Here is a 27,053-nt window from a genome sequence, read left to right on the forward strand (position 1 = left end):
GAGGAGATCTCAACTAGTTATGGTTCTGTTTTTTTTTCTATTTATGCTTTGTTTAATTCTATAGGTATTTCACATAATCAAAGAATCTCAGAATTGGAAGGGACTTACCTCAAAGTAGAAATGTTTTTGAAAATAACTCTGAAATAGGGTGAATTCAACATTCATCTGCTTAACAAGTATTTATCCTCAAGAATTCCCAACATTATGTTGCATACTCTGAGAGATTAAAAGGGAAATCTCCTTCCTTTTAAGAAAGTGTTTACAATTTAACTTGGGAGAAAATATTTACACACAAGAAGCAACTAGGAAATAATTCATAGCATATAAGTACTAAGTACATAAAATAAGATAGATTCTGTAGATTAAAATGTTGGGAGCATTCTGTCAGTCTTTTCAAGGGGGTTACTAAAGAATGATTGATATAAACCAAAATGTACAAAGGACCAGAGTATTGCCCACCCATCTCCTCCCCTGCCAAAACAAAACAAAGCAAGTAGACTAAAATACTATTTTATAGTATTTTATCTGTAGATAAAACCAAAGATTGCTATCATCTTTGTAGCTAGAACCTCTTCTTCAGTTGCTCTCATTTTAGTGTTCTCACCCTGGACCATTGCCAACCATCTAGACTTTTATCTTTCCAATGGACTTTGATGAATTTGGAGGAGAAAGTGAGACTGATTAAGTGAGACTGGTTTGCCACATTTAAATCCAATTCAGGTTCAAGTCAAGACATCACCCTGGTGATGCCGTTAGTCCTCTTTGAGAACAGAGGACAAACAAAAACAACAATAATATAATTTGGGGGTATTTTTAATTTTTATGTTCTCATTTATAGACATGGGGACATATTTATGAACCGTACTGAAAACTGGATTGGTTCTCAGTACAAGAAGGTGGTTTATAGAGAGTACACCAATGCAGAGTTTGTGGAGATCAAAGCCCGGTCCCCCCGGGAAGAACATTTGGAAATCCTGGGTAAGTGGAAGACTCACCTCCCCTTCTTGCACCCATGATTGTTTCCTTCTAACTTTGTGACTTTGAAGAGTAAGAAAGAAACCATAATCTGAATTATGTTATCTTATTCTTTAATGTGGGGAAAACTTTCACTGACAATAGAGTATCTTAATAACTTCCCATTGAGAAAGTACTTGGTGAAATGCAGTTTTATAACTCCATGGTAGATCCCTTCCAGCTCTGGTATTCTGTGATTCTTTTTATTAAAGGATAAATTGGTGCCCTATTTCTATGAAATAATGGACAAATGAAAGGAATTATTTGCTTAGTGCCAGATGTAGCACAGATGCATAAGACTTTATTTGCAAACTAATTCTAATGATATTAATGACCATAAAACAGATTTTCCAAAGTTATATAGCCCCTCTACAAACCTGACCCTACTATAGCACTGAACTTCCATAAACCACTGTTTTCTCATCTATAAAAATAGGCACAGTCATCTTGCATTACATCTCCACACAGGACTTCTGCAAGGAAAGTAATGTGTAACCTTAAGATGCTATATAAATGTGAATTGATATTGCATCATTATTTTTATCTTCACCAACAACAGTAATACAATAGAATAAGTAGTATTATTTATTTATTTACCTTGTAGACATTGAATATATGAGAATAAGATTAGGATAGCAGCTTGTTCCCAGACCATTTCTATCTCCATAAAGATGAAGAATGAACAAGAGAAGAATGATTATTTTTCTTTACAACAACAACACTAATTACAAAGGAGGGAAATCAAAATCATGCACAATATCCCTAAATTGCTAAAAGGATCTCATCTGATAATAGCTGTAATAGTAGTTTTTGCAGAAGTAAACAGGAAGAAAGATTAATATCTATGGAGAGTAGGGTGAAGTGTCAAAGTCTGGTAAGGTAGAATTTTGTACTCTCAAACCTCCTGGAAACATCTGAGTTGTTTAGCTAATTGTTTCCCATTTCTCCACCCTAAATTTATTTAATCTGAAATCAGTAAAACTAGATGATAAGCAGAGAACCTGAAGAAAGGTCACTTAATTTGATGAACTTTGGAATATCTAAGATTAGCTGCTTGACTTTCCTGGGGGATATTAAATTTTGAAAGTATATTTCAGTAATATTTAATAACCAGTCCAATAGGTTATATAAATATAATAGTCTTAGATATTACATAGTATCCTTCCATGGTTGGACCAAGCAATCTTGTAAGAATGTATTCATGCAACAGTTTTTTTGTATTATCACTGTTAATAGCTATATACAAGTAATAATTTCCATCTTGCTAGCATATTAGGACTTAGTCTTCCTTCTTTCTTTTCTTTCTTTCCTTTCCCTCTTCCTCTCTCCTTCCTTCCTTCCTTTTTTTTCCTTTATCTTTTTTTTTAGGTTTTTGCAAGGCAGATGGGGTTAAGTGGCTTGCCCAAGGCCACTTTGAACCCAGGTACTCCTGACTCCAGGGCCAGTGCTTTATCCACTGTGCCACCTAGCAACCCCTCCTTCCTTCTTTCCTCTCTTTCTTTCTCTCCTTCCTTCTCTCTCTCTCTCTCTCTCTCTCTCTCTCTCTCTCTCTCTCTCTTTTCTTTCTGTCTTTCCTCCTTTTTTCTTTCTATTTTCTGTCTTTTTTTATCTTTCTCCTTTCTCTCTCTCTCTTTTTCTTTCTTCTTTCTTTCTTTCTTTCTTTCTTTCTTTCTTTCTTTCTTTCTCTCTTTCTTTCTTTCTTTCTTTCTTTCTTTCTTTCTTTCTTTCTTTCTTTCTTTCTTTCTTTCTTTCTTTCTTTCTTACCTTTTTGCATCAATCACATACCACAACTTATTCAGTCATTACCCAGTTGATAGACTTCCCCTTAGTTTTTAATTTCTTCCCATACAGAGCTGCTACAAATATTTTAGAACATATAGGTTCTTTTCCTTTTTCTTTGGTCACCTTTGAAAACAGACCTAGTAATGATATTGTTGTGTCAAAGAGTATATACAGTTTTATAACTTTCTGGACATAATTTTAAATTGTTTTCCAAAATGATTAGATCAGTTTATTATTGTACCACCAGTGAATTAGAATTTGACTTAAAATCTTAGTACTTAAAATGGCATAGCTCATAATGTAGGCATCATAAATGTTTAGATAAGACATCAACCTCTACCCTTATGGAGATGATAAGATATCAATACAGCAATAATATACAAGGTTACACACTAATGTTATTATAAGGTCTAAGAGGAAAGGTTATTACAAACTGATAGGGTAGATCAAAGGGTACTTTTCAGGGAGGTAGCATTTATGATGGGCTTGAAGAAATGAGGAGTAAATTTAAATAGTATGAGTGAGATGACTTACTGTTATTCATTTTCAAACACTAAAGGCAAGAGTATCACTTCTAAAGTTGACACAAAGTGTTGAATAGATAAACTTTCAGCAAATCTACACTCTTGAAAAGTAAGCAAACCTTCATGATCCTGGGTATTTTACACTTGTCCAATGAAGCTATGCATATAAGAGTTTACAATTCTAAATCGTGATGTGGTTTGTATTTATATGTTTTGTATGTGTATGTGTATGTAATATATATATACACACAAAGATATATATATATACACATATATGTGTGTATGCATCTATGGTTATAAGATATCTAAATTTTCTTTTAACAATATCAAATATTGAAATGGACAACTTTATGATGAATATAGATGCTTTTCAGAGACAAATTAATATGGAATTAATTTTCTTCAAAACTCATTTACAATAGTGGAAAAAGTTTATTTCTGTGGCAGTTCAGTGACCTTGCTGACAAAAATGCTCCAAGCTACAGTTATAAACAATTGCTGACATTTATATAATATTTTAAGGTTTGCAAAGTATTGTCCATATATTATTTCTTTTGAACTTTGCACTAGACATATGAGGTAATTATTAAAGATTATTAATGTCCCCATTTTCTAGGTGACAAAATGGAAGGTCAGGGAGATTTGATAACCAGTTCTTGGTCATATATTGAGTAAAGATCAGAAGAGAATTTGAACCCAGGTATCTCTAACTCCAGTATCTCTAATTCTTTCAACTATATAAGTAGTATTTATACATGTGAGAATTAGGTGTCAAAAGAGGATCTATAAATACAGAAAGGCACAAAAACCAGGTGATAAATTTATTAAGCAACTCCTGTATCATAATCACTTTACAAATATTAGCTCATTGATCCTTCCAACAACTGTAAGAAGTTGATAACATTTTTGGATTTTTTTGGGGGGGGGCAAGGTAATAGAGTTAAGTGACTTGCCCAGGGTCACACAGCTAGATAATTATTAAGTGTCTCAGGCTGGATTTTAATTCAGGTCCTCCTGACTACAGGGCCAGTATTCTATTCATTGTACCACCTAGCTACCCTCAAGGTTGACAATATTTTTATACTCATTTTACAACTGAGAAACTGAGATAGAAGTTAAATGACTTGCTTAAGATCACATAGCTAGTAAGGTTCAGAGGCTAGAGGACACTCAGGTCTTTCTGACTCCATACCCAGTTCTATCCATAGTACCATCTAGCTTTAGGCCTAAGAATGCTATGGGTCCAAATTAGTGTTTCCAAATTGTGCTTCCAATTCAATTGCCTTCATTTTGGGGACTCATCTCCCTCAAAATAATAAAAACAATGGTTTACAATCACAAGTTGTGACCAGGAACAACCTAACTAAGATTATAAAATGATTCTTTAGTTCTGACTTTAAATTTATTTCCTCACTGGAAGATGTGGAAATTCTAATGACATTTCAATTAGGACTTTGATTATTACTTCATGATGAGATGTGGGCACCTACGTAGCAATGGATAGAGAGCTCCAGGCCTGGAATCAGAAATTCAATATGGCCTCAGACACTTACCAGTTGTGTGACCCTGGGCAAGTCACTTAAACTCTGTCTGCCTTAGTTTCCAGAAACGTAAACTAAGGATATTAATGGGCATCTACCTCCCAGGATTGTGATGAGGATTAAATGAAATAACAATAACAACAGTGATCAGCACAGTAGGTACTTAACAAATGTTTTCTGCCTTTTTTGCTTCCCTCCTCTCATTCTGAAATCTAAGTGCTATGTTGAAAGCTTCCATGTAACCATCGCACACCAATATGTGTGTGTAGTTCTGTTGGTTGACACTATCATCTATGCTTGTCTGCCATTAATGACTATTTGCATGCTTTACTTAGTGTATAGCATATTAATAGTTTGTTTAGTTGCTTAATTATTTTAAAACAGAATAATTAGAAGTATATGTACTATTGTTTTATCAAGATATGTTAAAAATTGGAAAACAGCAAAACAAAATAGAGGCCTTCATTAGGATCACAGAACAAGATTTAATTATTTTCTAATTTAGTAGAATGAAAATTATCTACAGGAGAAGATAGTAAAAGTGAATTAAAAAATCTCAAACCATGTTAGTACAAATTGATAAAACAAACATATATATGCATAGATATATACATGTATATTTGTGCAGATAGATATGTATATAAATACATATATACCATATATATATATATATATATATATATTTACTAAAAGAGTCCAAGAGCTATTTCTAATAAATGCTGAGGTCCTCCAGATGTTCTTGTTTGAAGGTAACTTTGTCATGATTGCTTTAATCCCAAAGTGCCTCCTGGAAGAGATCTGTAATTACTTAAAGGATTTTTGTCCATCCATTCACATAAGAAAGACTAAGTGGATGAAAAATATTGATTGTTCATATCTTAATATGCAGTCAGTTGATACCCTATTATATGGGTTTTCCAACTCTTTCTCTCTCCCCATATACTTAGAGTGCATATGTGTATATGTGTATACACACACACATATATACACATATACACACCCACACACACACACACACAGAATGAGTTTTAAATAAGCCTATAGGGTGTCATTTGAGTTGTAGTAAGTTGAAATATAAATGACAGACAGTTTTCATCTATTACTTTCTGGAAATTGCAAAACTCATTTGTTGATCTCAAGCTTTCCAAAGAAAGCAGTGATCCAATTTTTCAATGGAAACATTTTGTGAGAGGAACTATATGTCAAACAAGACCTGGAAGAGCCCTGTTCCTGAAGAACTAAAGATAAGTATTATGCAAAATGCAATGGAATCAATATAGCAAGGAGCAAGACCACAAATATGACTATTAAAGAAGGTCCAAAGATGAAAGGATATCATCATGGAACAAATATAGCAACAACATAGCAGTTGACATTTAAATGCTACTGTGTACTAAACATTATACTAAGAGCTTCACATTTATTATCTTATTTGATCTTTACCACAACCTGCAATTATTATGTCCATTTTTCAGCTGAGGAGGCAAACAGAAGTTAATTGACTTGCTCAGAGTCACACAACTAGAATTATAGGAGGAAAAGTTGAATTGATCATACAGAATGAACAAGGGATGACAGACAGATATCTGGTCAGGCTCCACTAGTATCCTCAAGATATCAGAAAAAATCTCCAGTATATTGAGTGAGCTCTGTGAGTTGAGCCTTTGAGATAGTATGAGTGAGGTACTCACAGAATGGGCAGACATACCCAGGATGGCTTTTGCATTGTTGGAGAAAACTTGATTGATGAATTTGATAACAGATATTCAAATTTGAGAATTTAGACTTAGAGCTGGATCATCTAGTTAAATCCCCACTCAAGGATCCTGAGGCCCAGAGAGGTAAGACCTCTGTCTATTATTGCATCTGTAACAAGTAGCAGAACTTGAATTTGAACCAAGGCCCTCTAACTCTAAATCTATATTTTCCTTGTACTACACTGCTTTTCATTTGAATCAGACTTTTATTTTTCCAAAGAATTTTCACACAGATTACTGGATCTTTACAACAAGTTTGTGAGCTAGGCAGAGTGGGTACCTTTTAGAGATGGAGACTACAGCACCAAGAAGTTAGACAGTTGGCACTAGGCCTCATCTCATTAATGGGAAGAGATAAAATCCATTCCATCTGAGTAGTGTTGTTGAAATTCATTTGTAAGCAATGCAAGTTTCAGAGAATGAATCTAGGGTTAGTGGTTCTATGACTTTGTTTCCAATGTTGTTTTCTTAAACTTTTCCTAAATGCTGTGTGAATATTGAGAAGAGCAATGGTAATCTTCATAGTTCTATTGTTTTATCTTAGGCCCATTGATTCGTGCAGAGGTGGGTGATACAATCCTCATTATTTTTAAGAACAAAGCTGACAGACCCTACTCCATATCAGCACATGGTGTAGAAGATGTGACTGGTGAGGAAAGATTTGCAGTGCCGATCACAATGCCAGGTAAGGGGGTATCTCAATTCTAATGACAGCCTAGAGCAAATGACAGGCCTAGCAGTTTCTTGTATATCACCTAAGAGCTCATAATTGCTCTAAAATATAAAATAGATAATGAATCAATCAATAAGCAAATACTGCTTATTGCCTTCTTCCTATGTGATCATCAAGAATTGACAATTTGGTTGGAGAATGACAGAAAACACCCAGGAAACATTCAAATAACCATTCAAGGCAGCATAATCATACACTAAAGCTTATGCTACTGAAGGAATTCTGAAGTGATGGAGAAGATAAAAGAGGGAGATGAGGGAGGGCTGGAGAAGCTGGAGAACCCTTGATTGCATCATCTTTATAGTCTAGATCAAGAAGGAGATCACCTAAGAAATATCTTCCTCCCCATTTTACAGATGAGGAAAATGAGAACCAGAAAGGCCTAGTAAATTGACTGCAGGAGAAGAACAGGAAAATGTGCTTATGATCATAGAATCATAAGACCAAAGATCGATAGAGCTAGAGTGCAAGGAATCCAAACTTCTCAGTTTACATAAGATGAAACAGAGGCCCATGAAGATTAAGTGATTTGCTCGAGGTCAGTCACACAGACAATAACTAGCAGAATGAAACAGAGGCCCATGTAGGTTAAGTGATTTATGCAAGATTGGTCACACAGATAATCAGTAGCATAATGAAGAGGTTTTTCCCTTCTAGCTTTCATGTTTTTCCAGTTACCATTATATTGCCTCTCCATGGTGGAGGAAGGTGTTGAAAGGATGAAGATTTATTTAGAATGTAGGAAGGGTATAGAGAATTATAGTGTAGTGGTAGACAAAGTAAACAATTGTATTTCATAAGGGCATCAGGAGAGTAAATGTAGGAGTAGGCAACAACTCATTCTTGACTCTTATCTATGTATTGTGTGTGTGTGTGTGTGTGTGTGTGTGTGTGTGTGTGTGTGTGTTATCAATGACTTAGATCATTGGATTCAGGCTCAAACAGAAATGGGGCCACTAAACCATATACAAGGATCCCTATGGACTGCACATTGATTTAGAAAAACCTTAAATTAACATCTAAATTGTATTGTATTTTTATTTATTTTGCTAAATCTTTCTTAATTACATATATCTCTCTCTATATATAGATAGATAGTTATAGATATCTGTATATATATGAATTTTATTTATTTAAGGCAATGGGGTTAAAAGTGACTTGTCCAAGGTCACACAGCTAGGCAATTATTAAGTGTCTGAGGGCAGATCTGAACTCAGGTCCTCCCAACTCCAGGGCTGGTGCTGTATTCACTGTGCCACCTAACTGCTCCCTCCTAATTATATTTTAATCTTATTTGGGCATACATAGGATTTTGTGGGCCATACATGTGTGAAACACATGTTTGACAGGTCTGTTTTAGATTATCTCACTTTCCCTTAAGTGACTGTATTAGAAATGGACTGGGTAAGATTCTGGAATATTTGGATGAAATGGTGGAATAAGGAGAAGGTCTCCCTATGTATATAGACTTGTCTAGTGCATCATTTTGTGTGGCTAATTCCTCTCTCATAGTTATGCTGGAGGAATTTATAAGAAACAGTCTTTCTCAAAGGGTTCATCAATGTAACTTTGACTCAAGGATAAACTGCAAGGTTTGGGAGTCAAAAGATGGAAGGGGATCAAAAGATTGATCTAGAAATTGTAATAATAGGGAAGTGGAGGTATGGAGTCAGATAAGAAAAATTGGAGTGGAGAAGAATGATGACAAGACTAAATTCAGAGGTGAGGAATTAATTTCTACAATTTGCTACTCTCCTCTCCCAGTTATTCATCAAAATCGTTGCAGGTTTTTCAAGAAAACAGAAGTCATTATGCAGTTAACAAAGAGACAGCATGATGCCAGTGACTTAGCACAGTACTCTCTCATTCAAATCCAATTCACTTGTTTGTCATGGCATCATCTCTCTTGTGTCCTGATCTTCTTTGAGAATAAAGGACAAACATCAATCAGAGACTATTTTTGAATGAGGAAATAGAAGGGGAAACTTTAATTTTAATTATTAATTCACTACAATAATTTCTCTCACCACTAATTGACCAGACATGTCAATAATATAAAACAAAAGATTTCAAAAGAATCTTTTGACTTTAAAACATGTATTTGTGGCATATTTACCTTTCTAATAATATGTAATCTATCCTAATTAATAAGACAAGCTTGGATTCCCTGAGAATATATCATTTGACAGTCATATCAATGTCTTTCTTATGATAGTCAATGACAGTCATTTAGCAATGTTTTTCCTTAAAAATATTTTGGGGGGCAAAGGGGAGAATGTTCCATAACTGTGATTGTAGAGGGAGAATCTGACTGAGATTGAAACATTGCCATGAAGACTCACAAAGTAAAGAATCAAAATGTGGTAAATCGGGACCTGGAAACATCACTTATAATTAAAAGGCATGGGGGGGCTGGGTGGTGCAGTGGGTAGAGCACTGGCCCTGGAGTCAGGAGTACCTGAGTTCAAATCCAGCCTCAGACACTTAATAATTACCTAGCTGTGTGGCCTTGGGAAAGCCATTTAATCCCACTGCCTTGCAAAAACTAAAAAACTAAAAAATAAAAAAAATAAAAAAGGCATGATCATATAGAAGACCAATATGTACAATTACATATTTGCTCTTTCAGGTAAGTGACCTTGACCAAGGTTAATATGAACAATTTTCTATTTATTTGTATTTGTTTATTTGTTTCAGGAGAAGTAAAAACATACCAATGGAATATCCCTAAAAGGTCAGGGCCAGGGCCCTCTGACCCGAATTGTATCCCATGGGTCTACTATTCAACAGCAAATTTTATGAAGGTAACATACATAGCAATAATATAAAAAATTAATTTGATCCTTCATATAGTAACAAGTACAAGGGTAAAGGAGTATGTCAAACTAGTGCCTTAACTATCAAGCATAGGGCTTCTTAGAGTAAGTATTGAATATTATTTAGAGAGAAAGTGAAATAAATATAAAGTTGCTGAAATTTTTTGGTATCTAAGTGATTGGTAAATGCTGCTGGTCAAGTTTATAGTGGGATGTGTCCAGTTGATCATTGTTCAACTCAGAGAAATTCACCCACAAAAACTGTCATCCAGATATCAGTCATTGCCATTTTAATTTATTTATATTTTTATTGATATCATCATCACCTTCATTTTCCTTTATGTGCTTGAGCCTCTTTCTCCCAGAAAGTCATCCTTTATATTAAAACAATTTAAATGAAGGGAAAAATACTGTTCGGTTCTAGGACCAAGTAAATATGGTATTGCGCACTCATTGACTTCATTTTCCCCAGTTCTTCAAAGAAAGAGGGAGTATAGTCTAATATCTCTTCTTGGCCATTATAATTTCAAATTTTTCAGTTCTGAATTTTTTTTGCTATTGTTCTTCCATTTATGTTATAATCATTCTGTACATTGTTTCCCTGATTTTGTTTGGGGCTGCTGGGTGGCACAGTGGATAGGGCACTGATCTTGAAGTCAGGAAGATGGGAGTTTGAATCCAGTCTCAGACACTTGACACTTACTAGCTGTGTGATCTTGGGCAAGACACTTAACCCTGATTGCTTCACAACCAGGGCCATCTCCAGTCATCTGATTATATGACCATTGGATCCAGATGGCTCTGGAGGAAAAAGTGAGATTTGTGACTTAGCACAGTACCTCCTCACTCAAATCCAATTTATGTGCTTGCCATGGCGTTACCTCCCTGATGTAATGGTCCCCTTCAAGAACAAAGGACAAACATCATTATCCCTGATTTTGTTTACTTTTCTTTTCACTCATTCCTGTGTCTTCTCATGCTTCTCTGTACTTATTCCATTCCATTCCATTCATTTACTATACTTTCTTAAACCATTCTCTAATATATGGACATATATTAATATAATAGTATATATATATATCAATGCTATTATAAATATTTGTTTTTGTCATTGATCTTCTTAGGGTATATATCTTACTGTAGGATCTCAAAAGGTATGAAAAATTTAGTCACTTTTTATGTATTGTTTTAAATGACTTTCTAGAAGGGTTGGATCAATTTACAGCTCTTCCAACAGTGTATTAATGTGTCTATCATTCCACAACCTATCCAATATTGACTGTTTTCTGTATTTTGACATCTTTGACATAGTTTGCTGGATATGAGATGAAACCATAAAGATGATTTGCTATCTATTTCTCCTAATATCAGAGAGGTGAAGAAATCTGTTATATAATTGTTTATAGCTTTTAATTGTGATTTCAAGGTGCTATTTTAATCCGTGCTAATTTTGTTAAACTATTATTGAAAATATATTCATTTTTAGAAGATCTGCTGCTCTTCCTCTACAGAAATGACCCCCTTACCTCATTGTTGGCAGCATATATGCTTTTGAGTTGTGTTTCCAGTAGTTTTTGGCTAACAAATAATTGTTAATCCTCTTTTCTTTTGATATATCCCTACTTATATGTCTCACTCTAGAATGGAGATGACCCTGCATTTTCAAAGACTATTCCTGGGACTATTCCTTGCCAGTCCATAGCATCATAGATATGGAGCTGGAAGGGACTTTCCATCAAAGAATCAACAAAGTCCGACTCCCTCAATTTTCAGATATAAATAGCTAACAATTTGTGGTTTGAAAAGCACCATATATCTCATTTACTTTTCTCAACAAGCCTTTGAGATATGCATTATTATAATTCTAATTTACAGATGGGAAAACTATGACTGAAAAGTTAAATGACTTGTTCAAAATCTAGTGAATATATGAGCCAGTTTTAGAACTCCTATTTTCCTGACTCCAGGTTCAACCTGATCTCTGATGTTCAGAGGTTTTAAAGAGTAGATAGCATGTCCATGGTCACTCCAATATCACAAAATTTGAGAACTAGAACATATCTCAATAAATACCTTGTCTAAACCTTAAGTGAAAAAAAAATCCCTAATAACATAGCCAAAGTAGTCATTTAAACCTTTGCTTGAAGATGTCCAAGGAGAACCTCTCATAACACATCATTCTACTTCTGGATGAACTATTGAATAGGAAAGATTTCCTGGCAGCAAACCCAAATTCTGTCCACTTCTGGTTCTGTAATGTGGGGCCAAATAGAACATGTATAATCTCTCCTCCATATAATATTTTTTCAAATATTTGAAGATACTTATCATATCCTTATTAGTCTTGTCTCATAGCCTAAACCTCTCTAGATCCTTTGGGTAATCCTCTTATAACATGAACTCAAAATCCTTAACCTTCTTTCTACCTTTCTCCAGCTTATTAATATCTTTTTTTAAACTGTACTGGGCTAAGCAGTGAGAATACAAATGAAGGAAAACAAGTTGGTTCATTCTTAAGAACCTTACATACTAATAGGGGAAGATCTAAAGCATGCAAATACAAGACTGCCGAGGAAGTGAATGCAGCAAAGGCAGTACTACCAGTACCACTACTGTTACTGCTAAACCGCTGCCACTACTACCAGTACTATTACTACCATTATTACTCCTACTACCAGTACTATTGCTGCTGCTGCTGCTGCTGCTACTATTATTACTACTACTACTACTACTACTACTATGCAATATTTAGATGGCATTTTATTTTATTTTTTTAAGGCAACACCCAAGATTACTTAGCTATGTAATTATTAAGTGTTTGAGGTCAAATTTGAACTCAGGTCCTCCTCATTCCAGGGCCGGTGCTCTATTCTCTGTGTCACCTAGCTGTTTGATGGTATTTTAAATTGCACAGAGAAATTAAAAATATCTCATTTGATCCCCACAATCACTATGTGAGATGGCTGCTTTTATTTTGTCCCCATTTTATAGATGAGGAAACCAAGGTTTAGAGAGTTCACCTAGCTAGTAAGCATCTAAAGCAGAATTAAAATTCAGATCTTCCTGATTCTAAGACCCACACTCACACACAAATTAATATATCTGAAGATATATTGTTGTGATCTCATAAATGTTAAGACTATGAGGTCATATTGGGTTCATGTTTCATTCTTCCACTTATGACTTATTGTAACATAGATTTCTCAAAGGATCACAGATTTCTTTTTCTCCCTGCCTGCTGGGAGGATACTCAGAAGCCATCTAACCATTTTGTATTACAGATGAAGATGCTAAGACCTGAATAAAGGGTACACACTAGCAGTCAGCAGAGGGGGAATCAACCCTAGGATGTCCACTTCTTGAATCAGTGTACTTTCTACTGTACTTTGCTGTTTTCAGAGTCCAAACTCCAGTAGCATCTGCCACTCTTGAAAAGGTTCAAGTTTAGACCTTGCAAATAGGCAAGGTCTGACATCCTATAGTTAGCCAAGTTCAGAGAAGCTTACCATCAGAATCCTGGTGATGAATTCTTTGGTCATTGTAACTCACAGAGGAATAGCCATCTGTGTCAGTGTGAAGAGACTACTTGAATTGATGAAATCATGGGTCTTTTGAGGTAATAAAATAAGATAACCACAAGCTATGGCCAAGTTCAACCTAAAGTCTCAGGTTCAAATGAGATATTTATTAACTTCTCTGTGAATTTTAAAATGTTAACTTGAAATTAAGTTGAAATTGTCAGTTGAAATTAAGATTTATCTCAATTTTCATTTCAGATAATAGATTGCTAGTATTATAAATATAGTCTCTATAGATAAAACTGAAGTTCAGCTCTATAAGAGCTTATGAAAATGATAAATTTAAATTATGTAACTCTGCCTTCTGAGATCCGAGGCAAGTTAATTTAACAGATGTGTGTTAGATATAATCAGGGATACAATTTGAAACATAATTTCTGCACTAATTCTATTTCAGTGCTAGGTTTATGAGAGATAGCTTATTAACATATCAATCTCAAAAAAAATCAAAATTTTTCTTAATGTATTTTCCAGTCTTTAACTTAAATTCTTAAAGAGCTAAATGGTACTTAAAATATGTCTTTAACTATTGCCTCTTTTCCTTCCAGGACACATACAGTGGTTTGATGGGCCCTTTGATAACTTGTAGAGAAGGAGTGCTGAATGAAAAAGGACTAAGAAGTGATATTGACTATGAATTTGCCCTGCTGTTTTTGGTGTTTAATGAAAATGAATCCTGGTATCTGGATGAAAATATCAAAAAGTATCTCAATAAGGATCCCCGAAAATTTAAGCACACAGATGATTTTGTGGAGAGCAACAGAATGCATGGTATGTAAGGGTTGGGTCAAGGACATTAAAAGATCAGATTTAAAAATATGACATTGGAATTTTTCTAACTACTGAAAAGTCCCTAGTTTTCCTTCAGTGTGATCCCAGGACACAGAATTAGGTACAGTGAGTGAATGTGGAAGAGAAATAGATTTAGACTTATAATCATGGATAGAAGAAGCAAGGAGTCCATTAAATGGAATGGGCTATTTTAAGAAATAATATTTTCTCCCTCACTCAACATCTTCCCAGAGTAATTTTTTAGATAACTATTTGTTGGTTAGGTTATAGAGGGTGTTTTTAAATAGGATAAGATGTCCAAAGTCCCTTCCTACTGTGAGATTCTGTGACTGTCTTCCTTATCTTGCCCCACCTCTCTTTCCAAAAGAAAATCTAAACAAAGGTCTCAGGGTCAGCTAGGTGGTTCAGTTGATGGAGCACCAGCCCTATATTCAGGAGAACCTGAGACCAAATTTGATCTCAGAACTTGATACTCACTAACTGTGTGACCTTGGGCAAATCACTTAGGGCCCATTGCTCACAAAAAAAGAAAGAAAGAAATAAAAGAAAGAAAGGTCTCCATTCTTCTTTCAACATAACACCTTGGTTAGTCTTTGGTGTATTGGCAGAATCAAATCACTGAGGTACTGATCTAACTATAGTATTCTAATTCTGAATGCCAACACATTACTATCATATGATAGAGACTATGCAATATTTTTTAAAATTAAAGTAATTGAAGGCACATTCATCTAAGTTTAGGCAACAACTCCTGTCTGGTCTCCCTTGGAGTTGTATTTTGTTTTTTTCCCAGGGAGTAGGAAATTATCACAGCATTTAAAATCACAGAACTGAAAGTTGGAAGGGAAGATCCAATGCCAAACTCTCTAGGGTATGAATCCCCTTTACACCATCCCAATAAGTAGCTACAAATTCTGATTAAAGGGTTACAGTAGAGTGCTGCCCATTCCATTGTTGGACAGCTCTTATTATTAGGAAGTTTTTCCTTATTTTAAATTATATTTGCTTTCCTGTAAATTTCACCATTGTTAGCAGTTTTACTTTCTAGGGTCAAGCAGAATGAGCCTAATCTAAAGTCAAGCACAGTAAGCCTTTTCCCATATGACATACCTTCAGAAGAGGGAGGAGTAGGGGTTAGTAACTTGAGAGTATTCAAGGTTGGAACTCATATTGTGGGAAATTTAATTGTTAATAAACTAAAAATGAAGAAAGGATTGTCAATTATCTTTGAGGCCCTAGTAGAGGTATAATGGTTTGAAATCTAACCTTTGAGGTTAGAAAATTTGAGTTTGTACCTTTCCAAAGGTTTCCTTTTTTAATGCGATTCACCATTTCTATTAATTTAGCAAGCAACATCTCCCTCAGTGGCCATCACTCCCCTTTAGAATATAAACTCTCGTAGGGCAAAGTCTATCTTTGTATTTGTATTCCCAGCCTCTAGTAGTACTTAACAGGTCAGTGGTACAATGGATAGAGCGATGGGTATGGAGTATGGGAGACTCATCTTTCTGAGTTCAACTCTAGCCTTAAACATTTACTAACTGTGTGACCCTGAGCAAATCACTAAACACCATTTGCCTCAGTTTTCTTATCTATCAAATGAACTAGAGATGGAAATGACAAAACCATTCCAGTATCTTTGACAAGAACAAAGGGAATCACAAAGAGTCAGACACCACTGAGAAATGACTGAACACCTAATAAATACTTTATTGTTCATTCTTTATTAGGAATTCATATAGATCAGAATGTGAAGTTGTGTTTGATGCTTTTTTCAGACTAGTGACATATATGGGACATGTCTGAGGTTTGATAAGTGGGAATATTTAAATGTGGGAGAGATTATTCCAGATCTAGAAAACCAATTGAAAATGTTTTTAGCCCAAAGCTGTTGCTCAGCTCAAAGATGAATTAAATAATGAATATTCTTAGACTAATGAATGCCTATTCATCTCCCCAGCAATTAATGGAAAGATCTTTGGAAATCTCCATGGTTTAATAATGAATGAAAATACAATGACAAACTGGTACCTGTTGGGAATAGGAAGTGAAGTTGACATACATACTGTTCATTTTCATGCAGAAAGTTTTCTTTTCAAGGTAAGTAAAAAGCAAATGAGTCCAAATGCATAATGTTTCTGGGAGGACTCCACAGCATAGAATTAATTTACTTTACAATGAAACAGAGGTTATTTCATACTGTTTGTGATATATTATAATTTATGAGATCTTAAAGTCTACTAGGGACTTTAGAAGTGAGCTCAACTCTTTCATTTTACAGAAGTGGAAACCTGGTCCCCTGAGAGGGAAAATTATACTTGTCCAATATCAGATAATAAGTGGCAAATTAGAAATTTGATTTTCAAAATCTTTTCTGAGCTCTGCCATACCCTGAGCCCAATTTTTATTTTTCTTGGAGGCTTTGGATACAGAAGCTTTGGACTTCTGAGTGTGTTTTGATCCTCCATGGGACCAAAATAATTTTCTATGGTCAGGTTGCTTTTTTCCTGTTTACTCATTTCCCCAGCCTGTGCCCTGTTTTGGGGTTCTTCCTGAGCTTTTGAGTGTTCTTGGGACACCCCCCACAAAGTTCCTTCTAGGTCTTATAAGAGGCTCTGACTGCTCTCCTGTCCTGGGCTTTGTTCTGTGGATGACCACAAGTATACCTGGAGTTGTGAGGAGGGTCCCTGCTCCACTGTGGTAGTATAGGGACTCAGACTATGACCAGGGTCTGAATATGTACAAAGGACCAAAGACCTCTGCCCAGGGATAGAGGAGAGACCTCAACAGTCCCCCCCCCCTTACCTTTTGTGGGCTAAGTGCTCTGGGAGCAACTGTTGGGTGGCTCTGTGGGCCTGCTTCTGTTTCCTGGGATCTGGGCTATACTAACTTCTGGGGCTATGCTGAGGGTCATGCTGGCTCCCCACTCACTCTGGCAGATGTTTCCTCACTGATTTTCCAAGTTGTATTTGGTGTTCCCTGGGTTGGCAGGTCAGGAAACAACTTCTGCTGCCAGGAGCTGGTGCTCCCAGATCTTGCTATGGGTTCTGTATTTTGAAATTTTAGTTAGAGTCATAATTTTAAGGTTTTTGAAATATTTTGGAAGAGAGTTTCTGGGAAAACCTGTCCTCATGCCACCATCTTGGCTCCCTCCTCCAAAGTAGAAATTTGAATCCAGGTTCTCTGACTCAAAATCCCAAGTCTTTTTCTATCTTACTGCACCACCTCTTACATACAACAATGTTTCTCTTAATTCACATAGATGACAGAATATAATCATATAAACACAATGCTAGCTTATTGTGTTTCATAGCCTATATATATATATATATATATATATATATATATACACATATATGTTACATCTTCACAGTGCTTGTAAAAACATTACCTCATTAGCTTTTTTCATTGTTAACCATAATTTTCCCTAGGCTAAAATGGAAAACAAAGTTAGTTTTATAAATGAAATTTAATTCTCTAGGATCTTACAAAAATCCATAGGTGGATGGCATACTTACAAATACCAACACTGACCCAACCTTTTGGGGTCATTTTATACAAATTGAACAAAGAATAATAAAACCAATAAAATTTCACATAGATGACATGGTTTTCAATATTCTCTCACATCTTATAATATTTACTTAAAATTCCCATTGGCAAGAATTCCACTTATGCTAAAGAGTAAATGTTTACAAATAACAATAAGATTTTTTCTCTGGTCATCCAGGATGTCTCTTATCCTAAAGTTTGTTGATCAGATACTAACATTGAGATAATCAGATAGTATTGACATGGGCATAATCAAAAATGTAGGAGAGAGGCCTTATACAGTAGGCTGATATTTTATAACCCTTAGTTAAATGTTAAGAGACTAACTTCTGATCAGAATCATATAGATCAAGAAATATTAATTCTGTCTTAAAGACTATCATATTAGACATAATATATCCCAGCAAAAAAGAATAGTTTTTAATGCATATATTGTTTTAAAGATGAATAATGCTTTCATATATATTATTCTAGTTGCTCTTTATAATCTGTGAAAGTGATAGGGAAGATATTATCACACTGTTCTTCAGGATGGTGTAATTGAGGCTCGGGGAAATGAAATTACTTAGTCAAGGTCATAAGAGATAATGTTTGGCAGAAATAGGATTTGAGCCCTGGTTCTTGCTCCAGGTCTTTTTTTTTTTTTTTTTATAAATATCTTTCAGTGGAAAGTCCCTGACCCTCAGAAGAAAAATAATGAAACTACTCAGAGAGGTATTTGGACAGAATTATGAAGAGCTCATTAGCTTTGCTTAGACCAGAAAGCTTTAGAGATGAAGAAATCAAAAGATTATTTCTATGTTAAATCATTATGATGGTACTATGATGGTAGAAGAAAGAACTCTGAACTTGGAGTCAGAAATTATATGAGTTTAACTCCCACAATTAAATTGAACCTGTTTTCTCTCGTGCATTATAGGGATAAACTCAACAAACCTAAAACAGAACTGATTATCTTTCCCCAAAAAAACTTGTCCCTCTTCCAAACTTCTCCATGTGATCCAAGTTCATAATCATGGTGTCTTCCTCAACTCCTCACAGTCCCTCATTCCATGTGTCCAATCAAATGCCTAATCTTATTAATTCTATCTCCACATCTCTTGCATATATGCCCTTTTCTCTTTACTCACACAGCTACCCTCCTACTTCACCCCCTCATCACTTCTAGTCTGGAGTATTAGACTAATTTCTAAGTTGATGTCTTCATGTCAAGTCTCTTTTCACTACTATCCATCCTCAATATAATTGTCTATGTGATTTTTCAAAAGCCCAAAGGTGACCATATCACAAATCCCTAACTCAATCAACTCTAGAAGTCCCCTGTTACTGCTAGGATTGGATATAAACTCTACTTTTTTTTTGGCATTTCAAAATTCTTTATTTTTCCATTTTTTAAATATTACTCCATGGTAATACTCTATGGCCCAGCCTCATTGGATCACTTTTTTCTGCACACTGTAGCCAATTAGACTGTTGCACAGTGCAAATTTAAGGTCTAGGAAGCCCTGGGAGACTATAATACTTACAGTGGGAATAAAAAATAAGGAAATTTAATAAATCTATAGAATGAATAGTGGGTGACATTTCTGATACCTAGTAGAACATGGTAGATAATTGTTTTGAACATACTTGCTTGGAGTTGTCCTGCTGCATCTAAAAATCATATCATTAGGTATCAGCCCATCTTTATTGAGAGCACTAAGAATTACCTTCTAACACTGAAGAGCCTTGGCCTGACTTGGGAGTTTTCTTTAAAACCTAACTTTTAAAGCACCTTATTGACTTATTTAATATCTCAAAATTTTGAATTATTTAATGGCATTAAATAGAAACTCTTTAGAATACTGTTATTTCAAATAGATGAGTTTTTCTGGGCCTAGAAACCAGGGGAATGAAAGCTAGGGACAAATGACAACTCTTAATGGAAACAGAGTGCTGGCTACTACCATCATGGCCATCAGCTGTGTGTCAACCCTCTGTCTGAGGATGAATAAGAGGAATCAGCAGACATTTTGTAGTGAAGAGACTTTATGGAATACTGCCCCTTCCCCCCATCCTCCTCCTTAGCCTCATTGAGGTCAAACAAGAAGAAACTCAGGGATTTATTTTGTTTCTACAGTTGGATAAATCTTTTCGTGAAGATGTGTATGATCTCTTTCCGGGGACCTTTCAGACCATTGAACTGATAGCAGATCATCCAGGAACATGGCTCTTGCATTGTCATGTGACTGATCACATCCATGCGGGCATGGAAACAACGTATACTGTCTTCAGGAACTTAGGTGCTGATTCTAAATCATTAGTATTTAATGCTATACACAATCAACATTTATGTGGACTGTGTGCATATAACATTTACTATAATTGGTGCTAAAAGATCAAATTTGATGAGACTTGCTTTCATGGAATTTGCAATCTAATGGGGAGTAAGACATAAATACCAATAACTAAAACAGGCAAATTAAAGGATTATGTGAAATTTGAAGGAAAATAATCATAACCCACTGTAGCTATTAGGGAGGGTTTCCTGGAGAGGGCAGCATCAGAATTAGATTTTATAGGACAGGTAAGTAGTTCAATGTGTCAAAGGGGTTAGGGCCCATCATGACTCCAGTGGAAAGATGATGAAACATGCCAAATGTATGTGTGTATTTATCTATAAAAATGTAATATAAATTAAATATGTTTCATCATTTTTCCTCTATAGATGACTAATATATGGATTTATCTTATTTAACCATGGTTATTTGTTATAAAGGAAGAATTACAAAGCAGGGGGTGTTAGAGGGGAGGAAGAGTACAGGGAGAAAAGGGTATGATAGTGGTGTTTTAAAAAGGCACAGAAAAAAACAGAAGGAAATTCAGAGGGACATACAAATGAGACCACTTTGGAACCAATGTTCTCCATTTGTTTGTACACATTAAAGAAGAAAAGAGGAAAGTTATATATAGTGGAGATTCAGAATATTTTACATTTAATTTTATTTTTCTGTTTTTTTTTTTGTTTGTGGAAATGCTCATTTGCTAGTGCATCCTGGGTTTTCAGCCAAGCCCAGAACATTTGCATGAGTCTCTCTACACTGATGGAGAGAATGCAGATGGGATAGTGTATGCATTGAAAAGGTAGCATTATTCTTCATTTCTTCAAAACAAAAACATTTATGGTACCAAAATCTCTTGGGAAATAAAGGAGAAGTCAACTCTTCCACATGCCCCCAGTTTCCAGCTCAACTCCCTGAACATTGGTCTAGGGACACAACTGCTTCCAAATAAAAAAAATCATTTCCCTGGTCATCATAAATTCAAGGAGAAAATCTCAACCTTATAGACATCCGCTTAATCCCTTCTCACCAAATGCAGGTTACTCAAAGGACCATTCCAGATAATGAATAGCAAGTAAACTCATTTATCTAAGCAAATAGTATGCAACATTGAGTCAACATCCTCTACCAACTATGCAGTAATGCAACATGGTCCAAGATTGACTGTAAACTTTCTGTCAAGTTAAGAATATAAATAAGATTAAAAGAAAGATTTTTTTTTAAAAAAAAAGAAAGATGAGAAGGCACAGTAAATTTCATGAGCACAGGGGTATAAGTACACATATGTACTTATATATACCCTTCCAGTCTTATATTATTCCCTTTCATGGTCTCTTTGTTCCTGTCAAAGGTGCCAAAAGAGTAGTTCAATTTGACTGAAACAAAGAGACCATGAAAGGGAATAATATAAGACTGGAAGGGTATAATCATAGATCACTTATGTGATGTGAAGAATATGTGTAGTGAGAAGATAGATTTCTTAAAGGATCTTAATAGTAAAGATCAAAATAGGTCCTACTGAGTGATGGAATAACAGGAAGGTTCTGTGATTAGGTTTTAGATCTAATAAGTGTGATGAGACTCTGAAGAATAGTACTGGGAACAATGGAAAAGATTTCTCTCTAGAGTTCTCTTGTTGACGAGGTATTCTCTTTATCTAATTTCTCCAGACAACAGGATTCCTTATTCTACTAAGACCTCTTCTAAAGAAGAACCAATCCCTCCCACTGTGCCTACTGATGGTAGCTATTGCCTCTCCTATCTGTCTATATATGGGTGCTGTTGTTTTTTTTTAAAATCCTTTAGAGAAATGCAAAAGTTGCTGATACTACTTCTTGTTTTAACAGGAATCAATAAGGAAAATATACATTTCTTTGGCAAAAATCTGGCTCCCAGAGCGGCGAAGGCAGCTTTAGTCATCCTTTTTATCATCGGTCTCATCCTCTTCTTTGTGGTCATAGCTCTCTTCCTTATTCTCCGATCTCTGAGAAACCGAATGGCTTATCGAGCTATTCAGACCTGTGCACTTCCCACTGACGCTCTGTAAAGTTTTTCTTCCTTAGCTAGTATACAGAAAAAAAGGTCAAGATTTATCACTAGATGAGGGATTAACCAGTGCAGCATGATCTTATAAGTCAAAGTTTACAATGACAAAATACAAACTGTATCCTAGACCAGGCTTTTGATTCCCTCAAAATATAACTAACAAAGCAATTTTCATTTTATCTTTTGAAATGGATTATGATTAATTCTCAGGGATAAACACACACACACATACATACACATACAAATTATTAGCTCAGTTGAGAAAGTTCACTCCAAGGCTGTCCTCTAAGGGAAGATGCCTGAAGGACATTCAGAAATATATCTCCATTTTCTGTTTTTTCCTATTCTAGAAGATCAAACTTTCCTCACTGGCCATCAAACTTATTTCCTGTGTGATTAATATCACTTACAAAGTACTGGGAAGCACTGTAGCAATTTAATGAGATGACCCTGATTTTTCCCACATATAATTACATTGTTCAATAAGGTTTTCAAGGAAAGTCACTACTTACTGAATCTGTAGGATTTTTTTTAACATCTGCTGGCAGAATATAAACTAATAATGAATATTGCTCAATAAGCCAGTGCTTCTAATCTTTCTTTTTCTCCTGTTATAGCAACAGGCTATTCACTGGTTAGTTACCAAAAGTAAGGTTATCAGGGTTTAGTTTTGTTTGTTTTTAAAACATTGCTGCTTGCTTTATGCAAACTTTTAGTGATACTTGAAGGTTTACAAACTCACTTTTGACAATACATTTCTGTGGCAAGTTTGTATTTTTTTTAAAAAATCAATTTCATATTTATACATAGAAAAACTAGGGTTTTTAGAATCTGTGAAATAATGGGTATTGAGTCTAGCCTCCATATGGGTGAAGCAAAATGTAGGGAACTTAAGTCAAACAGTAGTGGGAATTTCATAAGTGGAGGGTTGCTTCCCAGAAGAGGAGTTTAGTACTAAATATTTGAGTCTGACTAATCATCCATTTTAGGGGATCATTTCAAAGCTGCATCTTCTATTATAATAGATATAGTATGAAAAATACTATAATGCAATTCATTTATGTGACTGACCTCTCACAGATATAGTTTTCATACCTTTTTAAGACCTGGAACTATTTTTGTTGGGAGAGTGGTAAAAAGAAAAGATGAAAGGAAGCATTCAGGAAAAGGGCATATGGAGAAGAATGGACTTCCAAAAGGAATTCCTTTTTTACTTTTTAAAAATTTTTATTTAAACAATCTTGTATTTTAGCATTGAAATTCTATAGATCTAACCAGCTTCCTAACTAACTAAACACTCCCTTCCCCTTATTCACTAATACTAGGGAATCAATAAGACAGCTAAAATCAATATTCTTTCACCATCTGGCTAACAAATCATTATTGACTGAGGGCAAGAAACTCACTGCTAAGGAGTTAAGTGTACTGGCGGTATATCTAAGTTAAGAGTAGATCAAAAAGATATGGGGGTGACTAAGGAATACTTAAATATAAATCTTGGTGGAGGGATCTTTTATGCATATTCTTTCTCATCTTGAGGTTAAGATTAGAAGAAGACAGAAGGGTAATTTAAGATAGTTATAATAAAACAAAAAATCATAATAGTACCTGATCAACTATTAGCTCTGTTCTTGACTAAATGAATATCTAATGTCAATCAGGGAACTTCAGTTATCTTCATCTCAGTACCACTTAATCAAGAGCAAAAAAATGATATAATGTATTCTCATAAATAATCAGATAGCATGGTGTTCACAAGAAAATTCTGTGAATGCTACAATAGAATTCATAGTAATGCCAATAATAAATGACTTTTTGTGTATAATACCCTTCTTAAGTTTTTATTCATTAGAATAAGCAAATTATTTTGATATATCCTTTCTTTACTTTTAATTGAATTTTGATGGAACATAAGTGAAAAATATTAGTTTATTTCTTTCTAATACTCTATTTAATAAAGTTTCATTTATTAATAGATTGTAATGTGCATAATTCCTTTAACTTTATCACCTAGGTACAAATATAGTGTTCCTACCAGTAAAAGTAAAATTGGGGTATGGTATGTGAGGTAGTTCTGGCATAAGATAAAAACCATACAAAAAAGGCATTGTGGAATAGTAGCAAGAAGACTGGACTTGATGTTAATCAGAAGGCTAATATTTAAGTATCACATGCACCATTTACTAGCCATTTACACAGGCAAGTCATTTCTTATTTATGGATTTTGTTTTCCCCACTTGCAAAATGGGGATAATGATACATACATTAATACATATATATGTAAATTGCTTCTTAACAACAAAATATTCTTTAAATTGATAGTATTTTAAAGGTGGAAAAATGCATGGTTGAAACTAGATAGAGATCAATATCTCTCTCCATTTACCAAGATAAGGTCAAAATGGACACTTGATTCACATTAAATGGTTTATTTGTCAGGTCTATAGATAAGGGGAGAATTTAGGATCTAAGAAAATATAGAGAACATTACAAAGTGTAAAATAGATGATTTTTTAATTTAAAATTAAAAAGGTTTTGTACAAACAAAATCAATGTGACCAAAATTAAAAGAAGAGCAGAAAACTGGAGGAATATTTTTTGCAACAAATATCTCTGATAAAAGCCTCATTTCTTAAATATAGAAAAAAATGAGTCAAATTTATAAAAATATGTCATTTCCCAATAGATAGTCACAGGATATAAAAAAGTTTTCAAAGAAATCAAAGCTATCATAGTCTTATAAAAATGCCCTAAGTCAGTATTGTTTAGAGAAATGCAAATTAAAACAACTCTGAAGTATCACCTCTTACCTATCAAATTGGCTGGTACGGAAAAAAAAAAGGAAAATGATGGATGTTGAAGGTGGATATTGGGACACTAATATATTATTGATAGAGTTGTGAACTGATCCAACCATTTTGAAGAGAAATTTGGAGCTATGCTTAAAGTACTAGAAAACTTTGAACACCCATTTCTAAAAAGTGGGGGGAGAACCTATTTGTACAAAAATATTTATAGCAACTCCTTTAGTGGCTAAGAATTGGAAATTGAAGGATTGTTTATCAAATGGAGAATGATTAAACAATTTGTGGTATATGATTATGATGGAATGGTATTGTACTATAAGAAATGACAAGCAGGATGATTTCATAAAAACCTAGAATGACTTACTTGAACTAATGCAAAGAGAAGTGAACAGAACCAGGAAAATGTTGTGCATAGTAACAGCAATATTGTTTGATGAAGAACTGTGTTTGATCCAAAACATTCCCAAAGGACTCATGATGAAGAGTACTATTCACCTCCAGAGAAAGAACTGACAATTGTTTGAATACAAGCTGAAGCATGCATTTTTTCACTTTCTTTCTTTTATTCTGTCTTCTTATACAAAATGATTAATATTGAATGTTTTACATGATTGCACATGTATAGCCTATATTGATTGTTTGCTATCTCAGGCAGGAGTAAAAGGAGGGGGTGGGGAGAGAAAGATAGAATTTGCAATTCAAAACTTTAAAAAAAGTTAAAAATAATTTTAACATGTAATTGATGAAAAATAAAATATATATATTTATATTGTTAATATTTTGCCTTGAGCTTTGAAGAATTCAGTTTTGTGAAGGTGGGTATGCTCACTGTGCATTCTCCTCTTATGGGGTTTTTCCTCTACGTTTTCTTATTAAATTATCTACAGATGAGCTACCTAAGCACTTGAAGTTTTCCTTTTCTTATTTAGTATTTTGGGGGATGTGGCTTCTATGTAGTCTGGCTGATAGAATACCCTGTCTGGAGTTAGGAAGACTCATCTTCCTGGATTCAAATCTGGTCTCAGACATTATCTGTGTGAACTTGGGCAAATCATATAACTCCATTTGTCTCAGTTTCCTCATCTATAAAATGGACTGGACAATAAAAAGGAAACCTGCTCCAGTAGCTTTGCCAAGAAAACCCTAAACAGGTCATGAAGAGTTGGACACTACTGAACAAACAATAAACAATGAAGATAATGCTATCCCATTCTAATTGTATGTCTTGATACCCACTGTCACAACTTTATTAGCTTATTTTCTTTTCTAACCAAACCATCTAGTCCATGTTGTTTGTTACATGCCACTGTGCTTCAGCCTGTTTCTGCACACCAATTTTCTTTCCATTGCCTTTGAGAGTATCATTTTAATTCTCCTGAAACAGTTGTATTAATATCATGGATGTGCTTCTAAAATGAAGTAGATCATATTGTAATGTTAAAAGACAGTAACAAAATCTTAGAGGCTTACATGGTGAGCCATGATATGGTTGACTTGATGACTGGAATCATATATCCATTGGTACAGAACATTTCTTAAAAACCTACCTGCATGCCATACTTAGTAATATCATTAAGAACAACTGACACCAAATTACCTTCTAGATAGTTTAAATTTGGTGGTTATTTTGGTTGGTGGGATATTATAGAATAATCTGCCCCTGATTTGAATCCAGCAAGGAAATTAAGTCTCAAGAAAGAGTGGTCTTCAATGAATCACAGACAGAAGTGACTTTGTATTGTGAATAGAGCAGTATTCTCTAGATTTGATGCTGAATCCTTCTCTGGAAA

General features: G+C 34.7%; 1 protein-coding gene across 1 annotated transcript in view; it reads left to right on the forward strand.

Annotated features, from left to right (window-relative positions):
• The window catches only part of HEPHL1 (hephaestin like 1), a 90,760-nt gene extending 64,936 nt beyond the window's left edge, over positions 1–25,824 (forward strand). The window contains exons 13-20 of the mRNA XM_074216473.1: positions 839–978; positions 7,163–7,303; positions 10,049–10,155; positions 14,294–14,516; positions 16,498–16,637; positions 20,209–20,371; positions 22,081–22,152; positions 22,258–25,824. Coding sequence (XP_074072574.1) covers positions 839–978; positions 7,163–7,303; positions 10,049–10,155; positions 14,294–14,516; positions 16,498–16,637; positions 20,209–20,371; positions 22,081–22,152; positions 22,258–22,457 — 1,186 coding nt within the window. The 3' untranslated portion in view covers positions 22,458–25,824. The remainder of the gene's footprint in view (positions 1–838; positions 979–7,162; positions 7,304–10,048; positions 10,156–14,293; positions 14,517–16,497; positions 16,638–20,208; positions 20,372–22,080; positions 22,153–22,257) is intronic.
• Positions 25,825–27,053: the final 1,229 nt, after the last annotated feature.

This window comes from Macrotis lagotis, chromosome 1 (genome assembly GCF_037893015.1).
Source record: "Macrotis lagotis isolate mMagLag1 chromosome 1, bilby.v1.9.chrom.fasta, whole genome shotgun sequence".
In the NCBI taxonomy this organism is placed as follows: Eukaryota; Metazoa; Chordata; class Mammalia; order Peramelemorphia; family Peramelidae; genus Macrotis; species Macrotis lagotis.